We start from the raw sequence: 17,796 nt of genomic DNA, 5'->3' as shown, positions 1-17,796 counted from the left end.
ATTATTATTACTTGAAGTTCTTTCTTGGTGTTCTCTCAAAGAGAAAGAGTTCCAGAGAACTTGAATGAGATGAGTGAAACCATCTCGTATTTATAGATGAAGGAGTGAAGGGGTTTGAAACCCAAATCTCCATTTGGGATTCACCAAATTTCAAATACTTCCCACCAATACATTTGAAAAGATTTCAAATGAAAAAGATAGAGGGAACTTTGCACAACTTTCAAGACTTTGATTTTTCCCTTCAAATTAATGGAGGGAACTTGAACAAGCCTAAATTTTTTTGTCTTTTCCCTTCAAAATATATTATTGTAATATAATATAATTAATAACACCAATTACATTATTAGTAATATAATAATTTATAATATATAACATGCCCAAGTTAAATGATTCATTTGGGTACAATACTTCCCCAGTAGCGAACTTGAGCCTCTCAACTTCCAATTTCAATGCATCATTCAAGGCTGCAGGTATTAAAAATTTTGTGCTTCTTTAGAGACTCGCATGGAGTAAAGTGATGCAGGTTTAGTTACAAGAAATGGAAAGAAAAAGTAGAATATAAGGTATTTTAAGACCGAGCCAGAGATTTAAAAGTAGGAGATGCAACCTAAGAAGAATATGTGAACAATTGTATTACAAAAAACAAATACATGATTTTCATAAAATGAAATTTTATAGATGTGACTTGACAGGAAAAAAATGGCACAATAGAAGAGCAATTTGTTCATAATTCGATGGACAGATAATTTTTATCAATGTATAGGCACCTCATTACCTCAAAATTTGCGTACATCCATTTACTAACATCATAAGCCAGCTCTTTTATCAATGTATAGGCACCTCATTATCAATGTATGGGCTGGCTGATGATGTTCTACAAGATCAATAGTCTCAATTACAAACACATGATTTTGCTCAATAGCCACAAATTGAGTGTTAGCATTGATCCCAATGATAATTGTCTACCTAATCGTTCTAAATGTAAATGTCTTAAAGTCAAAACTTCTATTACTTTTTAAAAATAAAGAATAAAAATAAACATGTAGCTCACAGGCTAATTGCAAGGATTGTTATCGATGAATTTGGTCGAAAACCCCTCCCGATCGTATTATCAAAAACCCACCGAGGCATTGGCTCTTCGGCATAAAGTCATGGGTTTGCTCCCTATTGACGAGTGTTCGAATCCTGCCTCCGACTTACCTAATACCCATGGTGAGTGGGTCGTTGCGTGTATCCGTAGGGACTAGTCCTACTCCCGAAGGGCGTGGGGACATCCTACGTCATCAAAAAAATAAAAGAAAAATCGTATTATCAAAGACGCGTGGTATTACCATGTTGACCTTTTCTTTCGAATATAGACCATTATATGTCGAGGAATGCTAGACTGAAAGGAGCCCAAGGGCTCCCCATTGAATGCACGTCACCGTAGTGCATTTAACACTCTTTGACTTTTACATTTTGAGAGTGACGTGCAGCCAATAGGGGAGCCCTTTCATCTAATTTTTTTGCAAGGGCTACCTTTCGTCCAGCATTCCTCTTATATGTTTACATGTAACCATTCATTTATAAGACATCCACAAACAAACAGCAGTACTGGGGATACGGAATTAAAGAGAAATGCTCACCTGGGAAGATGAATTCATTCCGTTTACTAAAAGGTAAATGTCCAATGTGGAAAAGTAAAGATATGAAGTTGATTGTGGTCATCTTTTTGTGATGCAGGCATTCATTTTTATTACTCTCATCCATAATTGCTCACTACTGTACAACATTCTTTCGAGAGGGAACTTGTGATCATTGCCCACTACTGCTTTAAGTTTTTCATGTTCCCTTCTTCAAGGATAACCTCTACCTCCTTTAATGAGAAAAGTGACAGCTGGTGTGCAACTACTGTGCCTTCAAAAGGCAAGTCGTTAGTTGCTGGTTCCATCTCACCCCCTAATTTTCAAAATGGATGGTACAGCCCACACCATAGGATGATCCAAACCGTCCAATTGATGGCCCACAACGTAAATAGGTTATGCCCCAAAAATCATTTCCATAGGATGATCCCAACCATATGATCTCTAGAAGTTTCCATAATGTGAGTCTCTTTCCACTATTCCAGCCACTCAAAAAAAAGAAAAAAAGAGAAAGAAAAAACGAATTACTATTACCCGTGGGTTCACCCACCCAACCCCTGTTTTGGCTGGTTGGGTGACCCGCAGGTCAATTTTGACGGGTCACTCAAATATCCATCCATACCCACAAATTTGTAGATGGGTTGGGTCGACCCACGGGCACAGGTCGATTTTGCCAGGTCTACCTATTTTCCACAAGTTACAAATGAAGTAAAAAAAGGAATATTTTGTTATATAAGATTAATACCGAACAAATAGCCTCCTAACACATTAGAAGTCGGGCCATGATATATTCACACCCCTTTTAGGATAATTCCCACGCTTGTAAAGGAGGGTATGTGGGATATTTTAAGCTTTTTAACGTGAATTCAAGTTAAAGAAGTGCGAATTATCCTACACGGGTGTGAATTTATCATTTTCTTAGAAGTCTTCTTCTTCTTCGATTTCTGGCTTTTTCTCCATAAAAATATCAAAAACTACCCTTCCATGCCATGTGTCACATACGGATTGTTCGGTTACACTCTCGGTTCCACTCTTCGTGTCCATAGCACCACTCTTTCTACAATCCGCACGCTACACTGCACATGCCTAAACGTAATCCTACACGAGCACGTGCTCAACTAGATTCCCAACTTTCCGACCCGCACAGATATTTTCGGGCTCAGATTCAGATCCCCATCTTTTTCTCCCATCCACACCCCTTCTTTCTCTATCTCCCCCTCCCCCTTAATGCCTAAATCCGAAACCCCTCCTCCACTCATTATATCAAAACCCCCCACAACTCTCGTTTTACAAAATACAATCCTTTTCAAATCCCTTTTCATTCCTCTATCATTTTTTATCGATCTATTGTTTAGGGTTTTGGTTTGATTTGGGATTGATGGGTTGAAGGAGAGGAAAAATCATGGAGTGGGATAGCGATTCGGAGCCGAGTGGGGATGAAGAGGGTTTTCTGCTGAGTGATGGAGGGCCGATCTCGTTCAATATCGGGAGCTTTCTTCAGGCGGGGCCTTGCGGTTTTGTTGTTACTGATGCTTTGGAGCCTGATCAGCCGATTATATATGTGAATACTGGGTTTGAGCTTGGTACTGGGTACAGAGCAGAGGAGGTTCTAGGTCGGAATTGGTAAGTTTTTTTTTTTCTTTAAACTTTTGAATCTGTTCTATCATTTCTTCTGTGATTGTTTGCTAGAATTGTTTTTTTTTGTTTAGTTTTAACGAGTTTGGATGATTATAGCTATTGGTTTGTATATTGATTTGTAGTGATTCTAGTTTGATTATGTATTTATTTGTTTGTTTTTATTTTATTTTTTTTGTATGGTGATTTCTTGCAAATTATTGGGGTTTTTCAAAAAATGATGTGTCTGCTGTTGTGGTTTGTCAGTTTTTCTTCTCTTTTTAGTAATAAAGATGAGTTTATGCTGAACAACTTGGGATCTTCTTAAATAGCCCATTTGGCTACCAAACCTATTGACAATCCTAGAAAAGTTCCTCGAATTAGACGAAGTTTTAAAGGCTGTGAAACTCCTCTTTGGATGAAAAGGGGCTTCTAAAGTTCTAATGTGTGAATTACAATGGTTAAAAAGGGGCTTCCAAAGAAGTTTGTTGAAAACAGGGCAGGCATCCATCTGATCTGATGTCCTCTCCATGATTCGAATATGGGTCGCTCCTCTTTGAAAAGGGGATTTTCTCACTTGCCCTATAGAATGAATGGTTGAAGGGTATGAAATATCTGGACCTTGCAATAGGAGAGAGATTCAGCTTTCTTGTTTTATTCTGGAAGCTGCTTCTGGCTTTCTCTCTGTTGGTGGTCATGGATCAAAACTGTGAGGGGAGAGTGACCTCGCTTTTTCTCATTGAAACGAGCCCTATTACGCAAGGGTGTTTCGTCAAATTCTTTCTGTAGGGCGCTACCATGTCCCATTAAAGTCCTCGCCCCCTTCAGCTTGAGGCTGCCTTGGGTTGGTTCTATCGATTAATCAGAAACCAAGAGAAGGATTTGAGAAAATGAGAATGGTTTGTTCCTTCACAGAACTGTCAATTGTTGGGCTGATCAAGCCTTCAGAGGGATCTGATGGAAGGGATACGACTCCCTATTAGTTGGTTTGTTTATGATCAATCGTTCCCCTGTCATGCCCTATTATCGCCCATATTAGTCAGTTTAAGGCAAGGAAATAGTTATATCAATCTCAATTCGGAAGCAATGAGTTTGGAGAATTTAAGTTTCAGGTAGGAAATGATTGCGATAACAACAGTAACTCCAAGATGAAAAAGACAGTAATGGCCCCCAGCAGACGAAAAAGCTCTAAAACCCAGAAATTCTTATACATGATCACCAACATCAATGTGAAAACCACAGGGCAGAGGGACAAGATCAATTTAATACCCTTGAATATCTTTAATCCGACTTCCCCTACATAAGGCCCTACATAAGGAAGAATCCAGACAGTCTCAATCAAACAAAACCAGCCAAATACAAGATCTAGCTTCTCCAATATGGGCCCATATCCTTGAATTGAACCCGAAGCGACCGTTAAAATCACTAAAAAACAAAATATGGCGAATGCCCAACTCTTAGATGCTTCAGTATTGGCCATCCTACAAAATAAGAGACGATGGACATGCGTGCCAAAAAGTGGTATTTTATTATTTTCACCCCCTTCTGCGCCCCTATTTTAACGTATTTTGACGTTAAAAAGCGTTAAATCACGTTGTTAAAATGGGACGAACTATGAAACGAGCGTGCTTCAGAGCGGGATGTGAATTTAACATAATGACTTATAGAAATCCATGTTGGTGTTGGAAAGTTGCCTTATTTCCCACCCGGATGGGTTTGCTTGGGTGGGAAGGCAAAGCTAAAATAGGCAATTAACTTTGTATAGGTTTTTTTTAGAAATCCTAAATATACAAGTCTCTTTACACGGCAAAAGAGTTGAGAACAGCAAGAATTTTCTTTGCCTTTCTCTGTGTGCCGAAAAGAGAATTGGGCTGAGAGGTGTGTCGGCTGCCTCTATATATGTATGGAGAGAGAGAGAGAGAGAGAGAGAGAGAGAGAGGGTGTTTTCTTTGGGTTTTCTTTTGTGGGTTTCTCTCGGGTTACTCTTGGGTACGGTCTTGGGATTGAGAAGCAGGGAAAGGGTTGCGGGTTTGGGTTTTGGTTTAAATCCATTGTAATCCTTGTATATTGTTTTCTCATAGTGGAAGATCGTGTTTCTCGCCTGTGGAGTAGGCTTGGCCGAACCACGTAAAATCTTGGTGTTCATCTTGTGGCTTGTTTGTTTATTTTACCTTTCCGTTTAATTTGTGCACGATCGGATCAGATTGCCTGGCGGATTTTCTCAACAGTTGGGGGGGGGGGGGGGGGGGGGGGGGGGGCTCTGCTTTCCATGCACATACTTCTCATTCTCGATGATGTTAAGGGTTGCTTCCTTCCTGGTCCCTTCCCTAAGGTCGTCCTCCTTCATCGCTTAGTATCTCTTCTCTTGTCGTCGGACGACCAAGAAGTTACCTTCGCTCCATTTGAACACCTATTTCTCTTGCTCTCCCTCAAACTCAAAAGCCCTTCAACCTTGTTTCCCATGCAGCTTGCTGGGAGCTCTAGCTTTCGCTTGTTTTCACTTCCTGTTCTATGCTATTTCTTTAAGAGTGACTACCCCGCCTATCATGTTTGGGTGGAAGTGAGTGCTTTCCACGCTTTATTCCTATCCAATTATACTTGCTTCCCTTTTCTTGTCTCCCCTTACTAATAGGGGGACTGATCCAAACTGACAACCTGAGCCCTTCATAGATTGGACTCTATGCTCGCTTTATATAGGGAACTTGCCTCCTTCACTGTTACCACTCCACTTGAACCCAGAGCCTCTTCCTCATCTGACCCTATAGAATGAAGTTCATCCAAAGGGCAAGTAAAGGAAAAGAAAAGCACTGTTGACTTTCTGAAACAAGAACTCAACTCCTCGGTTCACAGAACCAAAAGGAAACTCCCATGATTTCTTGAAACAAGAACTTGAACTCATTTACCAAAGCGTAAGCAATTGATATGCATGACGTGGTCATGTTCATGGAACTTGTTCTGCTTCATCGACGGAAGTATGCTAGGGGTTGTTGCTTAGTCACGAGAGCTTTGTTGCCCATGTCTGCCAAGTAAGCATTCAACTCTCACTTCTGAAAAGCTCTTTGTTTGGAAACCTAAAATCTTCCTTTGAGTATGATTTTGAGGTTGTGCATAACTTTTGTGTTGCGGCCTCTAGCATGGCCACTACTAGCCATGTTTCCATTTGATGAGTCTGACCAATAGTAGCAACCGTGTCATGTCTGTGCTGTGTGAGCTTATCAACCGTGTCAGAATGTGGCTGCATTTCTCAGCTTCTTTCTTATGTGCTTTAGTCTGACGTGATCTATCATAGACAGGTTTTGAACCAGACTCTTCTCGTACTTTCCACGCATCATGAGTCGATTCACCTTTCGTCCTCTGCAACTCCAATACACAGAACAACAAAATGGTTCGAGGATGACTATCAACCATTTTCAAATCATAGACAAGGCAACTCGTAGATCTTTGTCCTCATAGAAGTCCCTGTCCTCTTTGTCTGCTAGACACGTGAGCTTACTGTAGCCATTAATTGCTTCAATTTGCAAGATAGTTGCTTACTTTTACAGACCAAGAAGTTACCTTCGCTCCATTTGAACACCTATTTCTCTTGCTCTCCCTCAAACTCAAAAGCCCTTCAACCTTGTTTCCCATGCAGCTTGCTGGGAGCTCTAGCTTTCGCTTGTTTTCACTTCCTGTTCTATGCTATTTCTTTAAGAGTGACTAACCCGCCTATCATGTTTGGGTGGAAGTGAGTGCTTTCCACGCTTTATTCCTATCCAATTATACTTGCTTCCCTTTTCTTGTCTCCCCTTACTAATAGGGGGACTGATCCAAACTGACAACCTGAGCCCTTCATAGATTGGACTCTATGCTCGCTTTATATAGGGAACTTGCCTCCTTCACTGTTACCACTCCACTTGAACCCAGAGCCTCTTCCTCATCTGACCCTATAGAATGAAGTTCATCCAAAGGGCAAGTAAAGGAAAAGAAAAGCACTGTTGACTTTCTGAAACAAGAACTCAACTCCTCGGTTCACAGAACCAAAAGGAAACTCCCATGATTTATTGTTAGTTTATTAAACAATAAGCTTCTAAATACTCGTGTATTTTTTCTTTGATATATAAAATTTGTTTGGCATATGTGAACATATCAGAGAATAAAAGAGTTCTTCTATCATTTAAAACTTAAAGCCTAAAAGCTTCATATATAAAGATAGGTAGAGCAGAGACTGATGATCCAAACTCAGGGTATTTTAAGAAGAATAAAAGTCTTAAGAGCGTATTTTCATTGTATAAAAATAACATATATTTTCTTATTACCAGTAACATTTTAGGAAGCAGTGATCAGACAAAAACTTTATAATAATCGCTGGGGTGAACATATCAAAACAAGGATGAGAGTATTTTAAACTGTCGAACTAATGGGTCCCGAACTAATGGGTTCTCCGTTATCAATTTTAAACCGACTAAAATACCATCCTCCCTATGAAGGAAGATTAATAACACGATGATCCAACAGTGAGAGAAACTCCTAATTCGGGCAAGATATTTTCTTCGCTTCATGATAATAGACTGACTCAATTCAATCCATGAAAATCCCCTTGAACTTGAGAAACCTAAACAGATAAATAACAAGCTTGTTTTACCACCCTTAATCGTTTTTTTACAGGTGTCTATGATAAACAGACCTAAACATGTATAAGAAAGCATTAGTTTTATACATATGCTCTAAAGTATAAATAGAGACCTAGGCTTAAGAAAACCTGAAGGAAGAAGAGAGAAAAGAAGATAAAACACCTATACTCTTAAAAGGGAAAAAAATCCAAATTTTTTGTTTATGCATGTCAGAGAAATCTGAACACAGGCGTGCACGCCTAAAACATAAAAAAATCCAAAGAAAACAGTTTTGCGTGCCCGAATTTCTCAATCTCAAAAACAGAAAAAATAGAATCCCCCCACACCCCCACCCCCCCCCCCCCCCCCGCGCCAAAAAAAAAAAAAAAAAATGACTTTCTCAACCTCAAAAGTCAAAACAGAAAAATAGAGATGATCAACATAAAGAGAGAGGCTGACGGTCCACAGAGAGACAGGGAGAGGCGGGAACTTCAGCTTCGATCAACCTTGCAAAGAGATGAGAAATCACACTCTCGATTAGGGTTAGGTTAAAAAAAGGCATATATATATATATATATATATATATCAAAGGGAAAAGGTTTCTGAGGTATCGCGCAGCCCTCTATATACGCCATCTCCCATAGTTGTTTGACTCATCCAACCCATTCATTCTGTAGGTTATAGGTAGGATTATGGTTAGGATTATGGGTTATGGTTAGGGTTATGATTTGTGGAGGTTTTGAAACGGATGGCTAGAGATTAGGCTCCTATAGATCGAATGGTGAGGATTTTGGTATGGAGATGGTTTCTTAGGAACACCCTATCTATGTGAGGTCCTATAGAATGAATGGGTTGGATGAGTCAAACTAAATGGAGATGGTGTTTTATAGTGGGTTGCTCAGGCTGCGTGATACCTCAGAAACCTCGCCCCCATATATCAATCATGAAATTAATAAAAAGAGGTAAATTTTTTTCAAGGAAATGCGGTTTCAAGGGAAAAAAGCGTTTCCCATTTCTGGAAATGCGTTTCCAAGACACTGAAATGAGCATTTCTCCTTTCTTGGTAACACGTTTCCAAGTTACGGTATGCGATCCCACCATATTTCCCATACGTTTCCCCTCCATTTCCTGGGCGTTTCCGTCACGTTTCGAGTGCATTTCATTATTTCTCAAGCTTGAATCGTTTCCGTGGAAATGCGTTCTCCACCTTTCTTAGGCGTTTCCTGCAACAATGGTTTTAATTGTTTTGGAATGTATTTAATTAAATTTGTCGCTCACAATTTCTCTTTTGCTTCTATTTAGTTGGTACTTTGGTTTGATGTACATAGTCATGGTATTATTATTAGACTTCTACTAGACTTGGATTTCATATTAATGGAGGTATTGCTGGACTTTGACAAAACTTTTGGTTGAATAACATTTATTAGGGTAGTTTAGTCATTACATGTAGTTTAGGGGTATTGTAGTCATTATACATCTATTGCCCTATTTGGGGCCTATATGTACAACTTATTCATGAGGAGCTCCCTAGTGGAGACTCGCCATCTCTCCATTCATCTTTTCTAATCTTAACTCCTTTCTAACATGGTATCAAAACAAAGATCCGAAGGGAAGAAAAGAAGAAGAGGCACGGCATCCTCTTTCTATCCCACGTCTCTCTCTCTCTCTCTCTCTCTCTCTCTCTCTCTCTCTCTCTCTCTCAACCCACGCATCTCTCTTTGGTTTTCGAGTGAAACCCTATCTCAATCTCTCAAAAATCTCTCCCAAAATTCCTAAAATCTCTCCATCTCTCAACTCACGCGAAATCCCTCATGTTGGGTTTTTTCATAAAAGCCACTCCTTCCCTTTGCCGTAAATCCACGAAAAAAAGAAAACCTCTTCCCTCTTTGCCGTAAACCCATTTTAGGTTCTACTCCACCTCCAATTCCTCCATTATCCAACATCCATACCTTCAAATCTCTTTTCTTTTCTAAATCCATACCCTGGTTGGGTTCTTTCTATTTTCTTAATCTCTTTCTTTATATTCTAAATCATTTCTTTCTTTCCCTTTTGAATCTCCATCTCCCCTCCATCCTAATCTTTATATTCTAAATCCTTTCTTCTTATTGTCTTCTATGTCTTTTGTGTTGTTCTTCAAGGTGCACACCAAGTGTTTGGTAAAATGTCCGGGAGAGGTGTGGTGCCTTGAAGTCATTCTTTTTGTTACAAGTTGAAGGCCTTCGACCTCAACTTGAGGGGGAGTGTTGAAGCCCTCATGTAGTTCCATGGATGGAGGGTGTTATCCTTGTCTTGTTGTTCTCATGTAGTTCCATGGATGGAGTGTGTTGTCTTGTTGTTGCCTTATGGTTGTCTTGTTGTTGCCTTATGGCCATCTTTCTTCCCATTGTCTTCTATGTCTCTTATGTTGGGGTCAAAGGTATACACCAAGTATTTGATAAAATGTCAAGAGAGGTTTCGTGCCTTGAGAGTCTTCTTTTCTTCGCAATTGAGGGGGAGTGTTATAATGTAGCTCTTCGTATGTTGTCATGTAGTCCTTTGTGGTTGCCATGTAGTTCTTGGGTTCTCTCTCTCTCTCTCTCTCTTGATGTTGTCTTCTTTGTGCTGTCTTTTCTTGATGGAGTGTTGTCTTTTCTCTTGTCATGTTGTTGTGTCCGGGCTCATGTAGTCTCACCTGAGGGGGAGTGTTCGGATTGTTCTTCCTCGTATGTCTTGTCTTCTTTATTGTCACTCCTTCGTGAGTTGCTCCTTCTCATCCGCATTGTTTTTTCTTCGTATCATTCAGTGTTTTCTTCCGGCGATGGTTTCCTCATCAACCTCTCTTAAGGAGACGATGTTCATGCCCTCTTCAGGCGACGGTTTCCCCATCGTTGGTTGGCTCTCTTCAGGCGACGGTTTTCCCGTCGACCTCTCATCAAGCGACGATGTTCATGCCGTCGACCTTCTTTCCAGACGATGGTGTTCTGCATCATTGGTTGGTTATCCTCTTTTCCTTTTCTTCTTCTCTCCAGGCAACTGTTTCCCCGCTGACCTTATCTCTGATGGTTTCCCCATCGGTGGTTATCTTATATTGGCGTGGTGCTGCTTAGCTGATCGTCCTGCTCACGATGCTTCGCCATTGCTCATGTGCACACCTTTGATGTGCCTATTTTGCTTGATGGATCGCTACTATTTACCTGCCGAGGTGTCACCGTTCGATCCTTCGTGGTTTGCAGATGTATTTGCCGGGCTCTCATTTAAGGGGAGGCTCTGTTCTGATCGCTCTCGCTGTAGTGCTGCTTCAGGGGGAGCTGTTCCTTTTTTGTGGTTGCTGATCTCGATGATTGTACTCTCATGGTGGCCGCTATCTTTTATTATGCTTTCATTATGTATTCACCACACCAGGTTTAGGATGAGTGTTATACCAAGCTGGATGTGTGTATGAGATTATGTACTTTTTTGTTATTTTGTAGTTGATTGTTGTAGCTCCTTTGCAGCAAGCTAAAGTTCCATAATATATACACTCCGGCTTGACGGGGAGTGTTGAATAACATTTATTAGCGTGGTTTAGTCATTACATGGTTTAGGGGTATTGTAGTCATTGTACATCTATTGCCCTATTTGGGGCCTATATATACAACTTATTCATGAGGAGCTCCCTAGTGGAGACTCGCCATCTCTCCATTCCTCTTCGTCCTCTATTCTAACCCTAACTCCATTTCTAACACTTTTGAAAGACTTTGTTTTCTTGCACCCTTAGGTTTCATGTACGTTGCACTTGCATTTCCCTCACATTTCCCAATATGTTTCACCTTCACATTTTTATCGATTCCCGTTTTTGTTTCCAATTTAGTTTTTTAGTGTGTTTCACTTTTCCGTTTCACATTTTGCTTCACGAATTCGTTTCTTGACCTTGGAAACTATAGTTGTCCTACTTTGGTTTGATTGAAGAAACGATTCAAATGGAGCTAAAATACAATCTTTTCTAACTTCAACTACAGAAATGCAAGGGGTTTTGTGCATCGAAGGAGACTGCAACACCATCGTTTGGACAGATGGTAGCATCATGGGTCCGTGGTTGTTGGGTAGTTATATTTATGAAGTTAGGGACTCCTGCATAAATTTGCCTTTTCACTTTAGTTGTATTCCTAGATGATCGAATGTTTTAGTCGATTGTTTTGCTAAAGTGGGTGTTCATTGAGAAGTTTTATGTGATGGCAACCTCAATGCCCCCTCCTCTCTCACCTCACCCCCCCCCCCCCCCCCCCCAACCCCACGGTATGTTTTCTTCTTTTCAATATTATTTTGTTATCTTTAAAAAAAAATAAAAAATTGAAAGCTTAGAAAGATTGAGAAAACCCCAAGTGTAGAAGAAACATTAGTGATCTTATCTTTCAGAATCAATAATGAGAAACCCTCTAGGGAGGTAAGTGTCTGCACTCGAGTCTTCTTTGGTCTCATGGAATGTCTCCCCCTCCCTTATTCTTTTCGTATGATGATCTTTTCATGACAATTAGGGCACTTATTTATTTTGATAAAAGATGTGGTTGGAGATCAGTTTCAAATTTTTTTGGCATTAAGCCAATATGGGGTCAATTGCTGACATTAGCATTATTACAGCCTGTTAAGCTATGATACTCGAATACTTCTAGAGGCCCAACACACTGTAATTGACACGACATGATACCCGGATACTTCAAAAATACTTCATGGGTACTTCTGTTGGTCAGATAATTGTCGTGTTTCAAACATATGCCTATGTTCAAATCAAATATGATATTTTTGCCTGTTTGAATTAACTACGATATTTTTCAACTTTGAGTATGTGTCTTAGTCTTACAAAATTCTATGTTAAATTTATTGTCTAAGTTAACTTTAGCTATATTTTATTGTATTTTATTTAAAGATATTTGTGTCTTCTCATTGCATGATATACTCATAATCACTATCCGTGTCTTATATTTTAGAAATGTGGAGTCATATCTCTGTTGCCATGTCCATATTTGTATCTGTGTTAATGCTGGAATTTCTCCCCCTTTTTCTACTCTTAAACTTTCATGGATATGATGATATGTTGGGTTTAGTGGCTGATGGGGATTGTGAGCCTTGCCGGAATGGCATCAAGACTTCCGTGTGTGTTATCTACAGGCTGTCTCAGGAATTGATTAGCAACAGGCTTTGTTATATGTAAAGTATTTGTCTATGTTAATATTTGTAAAATGGCTAATTTCAACCTGCATCTAAATTTTTTGTTGAAAGTGGTCTCTCTCTCTCTCTCTCTCTCTCTCTCTCCTGCTTGGAAGCTGTCTGAAGAACCATTGCTTATGGTTATTGTGCACTTCTGATATGGAAAGTAAAATCATGTAATCACATGTTAAGAGATAATCTTTTGACCACTTTTTTTTCTCTATTTGTCATAGTTTAGTTCACTTAAGTTCGTCTTTTAAGAACTTAAGTTTGGGGTTGAGCCTCTAGCTCAATTGGTAAAGGGCTCTCTTCCTAACCGTAGGTTCAATCCCATCATCTTAAGTCATTACTTAGTAGTTTTTATGTTAAGTTACTTAAGAAGGGGTTTGTATGGCTAAGATTAGATGAGTCTCAATAGTTTATAGCAAGGTTGCCAGAGCGGGAATCGAAAGAGGGAATCGAAGGCTCCCGGAATGGTTGGAAGCGGGAATCATGAAGTTGCCGGGAATTGTTGGGGAGTTGAGAATTGCCAAGGAATCTTCGGGGAATCGCCGGAAAATCACATTTCACATAACATTAAACCGTGGTTCCCAAAAGTGGGAATCGCGTTTCCGGGGAATCATAAACAGCGATTACCAAAAGTGGGAATCGGGTTTCCGGCGAATCCGAACCGGGATTCCCAGTTTTGGGGGATTCGAGAAGATTCCCATTTCGGATTAGCGAACCAGGGAATCACAGTTCCCCACTCGCAGGGAAGAATCCTGCTTCCTTGGTTTATAGGCTACTGATACCGGCACTACCATTTTTTTTATAACCACGGACTCGGCTTGTCTTTTCTTTTTTAATTGGTGGTTTCTAAGAGCTTTTTACTGTAATTACCTTTGGCAGCTGTTTAAATAATAAAAGACAAGATGAGTTCGTGCAATTATCAAAACATGGTAGTGCCAATATCAGTAGCCTAGTTTATATTGCTTTTAGGGTTATGAGAACATTATTAGGAGAGGAGGGAGCGAGGCGTCTCTCTCTCTCTCTCTCTCTCTCTTTGTGTGTGTGCGTGTGCGCGGCGCGTATGTGTCTGTCTGTGTCCGCGTGTCTCTCTCTCTCTCTCTCTCTCTCTCTCTCTCTCTCTCTCTCTCTCACTCTCACTGTGGGGGGTATTGTTGGGGGTTTGTAAATCATCGTTACTACGGATTTTAGAATTGAAGAAGGGTCTTCTCCCCAAAGAAGTGTTACACGCTGGATCACCACTCCTGATGATTTCAATCTCTTTCTTGCGATATCTTCTATAGGTTTTCTCCCCTTAAATCTCTTAGACCAAATTTGTTCCTTTTGCTGCATAAAGCTGTCTGTGTTTAAGTGTCCCCCGCCCACCCCCCCCCCCCTCTCTCTCTCTCTCTCTCTCTCTCTCTCTCTGGATGTTGTTTGAGAACCATTGCTTGAGGTTGTTGGGGACTTCGTCACCTGATAACGAAAATGTAGGTGACGAAGGAAAATATAATCATTTACTTACAGATCAAGAGTAAGAACCTTTTTACCACTTTTTTTTTCTTCTTTTTTCTCAAAATTCACTAGTTTGTCACCGGATAAATATTATGTTGTCCACTGTAGTCGGCTACTTTTTCCAGTTAATTTATATACACATTATTTAGAAGATGAGAGGCTCTTTTATGCTATTTGTTACAGAAGTAATTTTTCTCATGGTTTTAACAATATCTGTATTAATATTACTCTACTGAGGTTGCATGCCCTTGTTTCAGCCGGTTCTTGCAATGCAGAGGCCCATTTGCTCAGAGGAGGCATCCACTTGTGGATTCCTCACTAGTTTCAGAAATACGAAAGTGTCTTGACGACGGCGTTGAATTCCAAGGTGATTTGTTGAATTTTAGGAAAGACGGATCTCCATTCATGAACAAACTGCGGTTAGTGCCAATATATGGTGATGATGACATAATTACACATGTTATTGGCATTCAATTCTTCACAGAGGCAAATGTTGATTTGGGCCCACTCCCTGGTTCCTTGGCAAAGGAATCGGCTAGGGCAGGTGACCGCTTCCAATCTGATCTATCTTTCCACCGCCTCGTTTCCGTAGGACAGGGAAATATTTGTCGTGAATATTGTGGCATATTACAGTTGAGTGATGAGGTGCTGTGTCAAAAGATTTTTTCGAGGCTAACGCCAAGAGATATTGCGTCTGTTGGTTCTGTGTGTAAGCGTCTTTATCAATTGACGAAAAATGATCATCTTTGGAGAATGGTATGTCAAAATGCATGGGGCAGTGAGACAACACGAGTGTTGGAGACTGTGCCCGGAGCAAAAAGATTGGGGTGGGGCTGGCTGGCAAGAGAGCTAACCACCCTTGAAGCCGCGGCTTGGAGGAAGTTAACTGTTGGAGGTGCTGTAGAGCCTTCTCGTTGCAACTTTAGTGCTTGTGCTGTTGGAAATAGAGTTGTTCTCTTCGGTGGAGAAGGGGTCAATATGCAACCTATGAATGACACATTTGTGTTGGATTTGAATGCGAGCAAGCCCGAGTGGCGACACATCAAAGTGAGCTCTCCACCCCCTGGCCGGTGGGGCCACACTCTATCCTGCTTGAATGGATCTTGGTTAGTAGTCTTTGGTGGATGTGGAAGACAAGGGTTACTAAATGATGTTTTCATACTTGATTTGGATGCACCACATCCCGCATGGCGTGAAATCTCAGGATTGGCCCCACCACTCCCAAGATCATGGCACAGCTCGTGCACTCTTGACGGCACACAACTGGTAGTTTCTGGTGGTTGTGCGGATTCCGGGGTACTTCTCAGCGACACCTTTTTGTTGGATATCATGATGGAGAAACCCGTTTGGAGGGAGATACCTGTAAAATGGACCCCACCTTCGAGGTTGGGGCACACACTTTCTGTCTATGGTGGTCGAAAAATATTAATGTTTGGTGGTCTTGCTAAGAGCGGGCCTCTTAGGTTGCGTTCTAGTGATGTTTTCACGATTGATCTAAGCGAAGAGGAGCCCTGTTGGAGATGTATTACTGGAAGTGGAATGCCTGGTGCTGGAAATCCTGCAGGAATAGCTCCGCCACCCCGGCTCGACCATGTGGCTGTGACTCTTCCTGGCGGTAGAATTCTTATCTTTGGTGGGTCTGTAGCCGGTCTTCACTCTGCCTCTCAAATTCATCTCCTGGATCCAACTGAGGAGAAGCCAACATGGAGGATATTAAATGTTCCTGGCCGACCCCCGAGATTTGCTTGGGGGCATAGTACATGCGTTGTTGGAGGAACACGGACTATAGTTCTTGGGGGGAATACTGGAGAGGAATGGATGCTAAGTGAGTTGCATGAGCTCTCATTGGCAAGCTCCATTGTATGATGCTGAAGAATTGGTGTGTCAATCAAATAGAAGGGAACTGCGAGCAAAGCTGGTCAGAAAAAAATTGGTCAGTCATTAATGAAAGTGGCATGATCGGAGTTTGGATGCATTTTCTTGTAACAAGTAGTCCTGATTGGGAAGTGATCTGTTCCTGGCTACATGGTCTGAGTTGATATTTGCGAGGCATGGTTATATCTACATTCTATATGTCTATATCCTCTATGTGGTGGAATCCTTACCAGGTAGTGTTAGGACTAATGTTATTTACATCAAATTGTCTATTCCTTTTTTACTTTCTTGCTTTCATTCTGGTTCTGTATTTTGGAAGGAATAAGGGGTGCTGTATATAGTGAGTATTTAACTGTATTTTACTATACATATATGTATGCTCTGTGGAGTTGAATCCTTTACAGGTAGTGTTAGGAGTACTGTTATTTACATAATTAACTGTTGTATTCCTTTTGACTTTCTTGCTTCCATTCTGGTTCTGTACTCTGGCAGTAAAAAAGAAAAGGTGCCTGTATATTGTGAGTATTTTAGCATATGTTGCCCGATTATTTGCATTTTATTGATGTTGGCTGTTTTTTTTTTCCTTCTTTCCCCTCATCTTTCATGGGTTCTGATCTATATGAATCGGAGAGCAGCCACCTCAGATGAATTAAATGAACAAGACAAAAAAATGCTCAAAAGTGAGCATGTGTGGCTGCTCTCACAACCAACAGCACATCCGCGAAATGCCTTCTGCAATGGTCCCTAGCAAATCCCATATTACAAACATAAGTATAGTTATAAAATTGTTCAAATCTCTCATCTCATTCCTGTAACTCATGCCATTATATTCAATCGAATAATACCCCTCATCATCAACACTAACATTTCCACGAACATCATCATCTTCATCGTCATCATGAAAAAAATATCATTGTCTACCATCATCACTATCATTGTCTCCCATGTCTGTAGCAACAAAAGCTAATTTCACTTGTCGCCATCCTAAATTCTTCATGGTGAAAACAAGATCATCTTGTGCTGTCTAGTCCATCAAGGTAATTCTTCATGGTGAAAACAAGATCATCTTGTGCTGTCTAGTCCATCAAGGTAATTCTTCATGGTGAAAACAAGATCATCTTGTGCTGTCTAGTCCATCAAGGTCCGCGAGTACACTAATGGAGTCAGTAGTGGTCGATGTCTTCTTCAATAAGCTCTTATTACAAGATATTAAAAATTCTAATCAGTTTAACTTTATAAAGTTGTAAAATTGTGTGGAAAATGGGGGGCAAAAGTCTACTTAGAAGGCTCTTCGTCAAATGTCCATATAATATGCAGCTAATCCTTTAATAGATAGGTGTCATTGCCATGAGAATCCTAACACACCTTGGTTAACTCAAAACCCCAAGACCTCACCAATATTAATACTAATTGTATTGATAAAGTTCTTTTGC

At 40.4% G+C, this 17,796-nt stretch overlaps 1 protein-coding gene across 1 annotated transcript; it reads left to right on the top strand.

The window, feature by feature from the left end:
- The first annotated feature begins 2,813 nt into the window (after nucleotides 1-2,813).
- Nucleotides 2,814-16,911, top strand: LOC143856830 (adagio protein 1-like). The gene is made up of 2 exons (XM_077367128.1): nucleotides 2,814-3,245; nucleotides 14,746-16,911. The coding sequence occupies exons 1-2, from the start codon at nucleotides 3,025-3,027 to the stop codon at nucleotides 16,352-16,354; spliced, it is 1,830 nt and encodes a 609-aa protein (XP_077223243.1). The 5' UTR covers nucleotides 2,814-3,024; the 3' UTR covers nucleotides 16,355-16,911.
- Nucleotides 16,912-17,796: the final 885 nt, after the last annotated feature.

The sequence above is a fragment of the Tasmannia lanceolata genome, unplaced genomic scaffold (genome assembly GCF_043159265.1).
Source record: "Tasmannia lanceolata isolate RefF3 unplaced genomic scaffold, GAP_Taslan_0.1 ptg000023l, whole genome shotgun sequence".
In the NCBI taxonomy this organism is placed as follows: domain Eukaryota; kingdom Viridiplantae; phylum Streptophyta; class Magnoliopsida; order Canellales; family Winteraceae; genus Tasmannia; species Tasmannia lanceolata.
This window is presented reverse-complemented; position numbering and strand designations above follow the sequence as displayed.

Coding starts and splice junctions, on each gene's coding strand:
- LOC143856830 (XM_077367128.1), top strand. CDS start 3,025: ATGGAGTGGGATAGCGATTCGGAGCCGAGTGGGGATGAAGAGGGTTTT. Junction 3,246..14,745: donor GAGGTTCTAGGTCGGAATTG/GTAAGTTTTTTT, acceptor CCCTTGTTTCAG/CCGGTTCTTGCAATGCAGAG.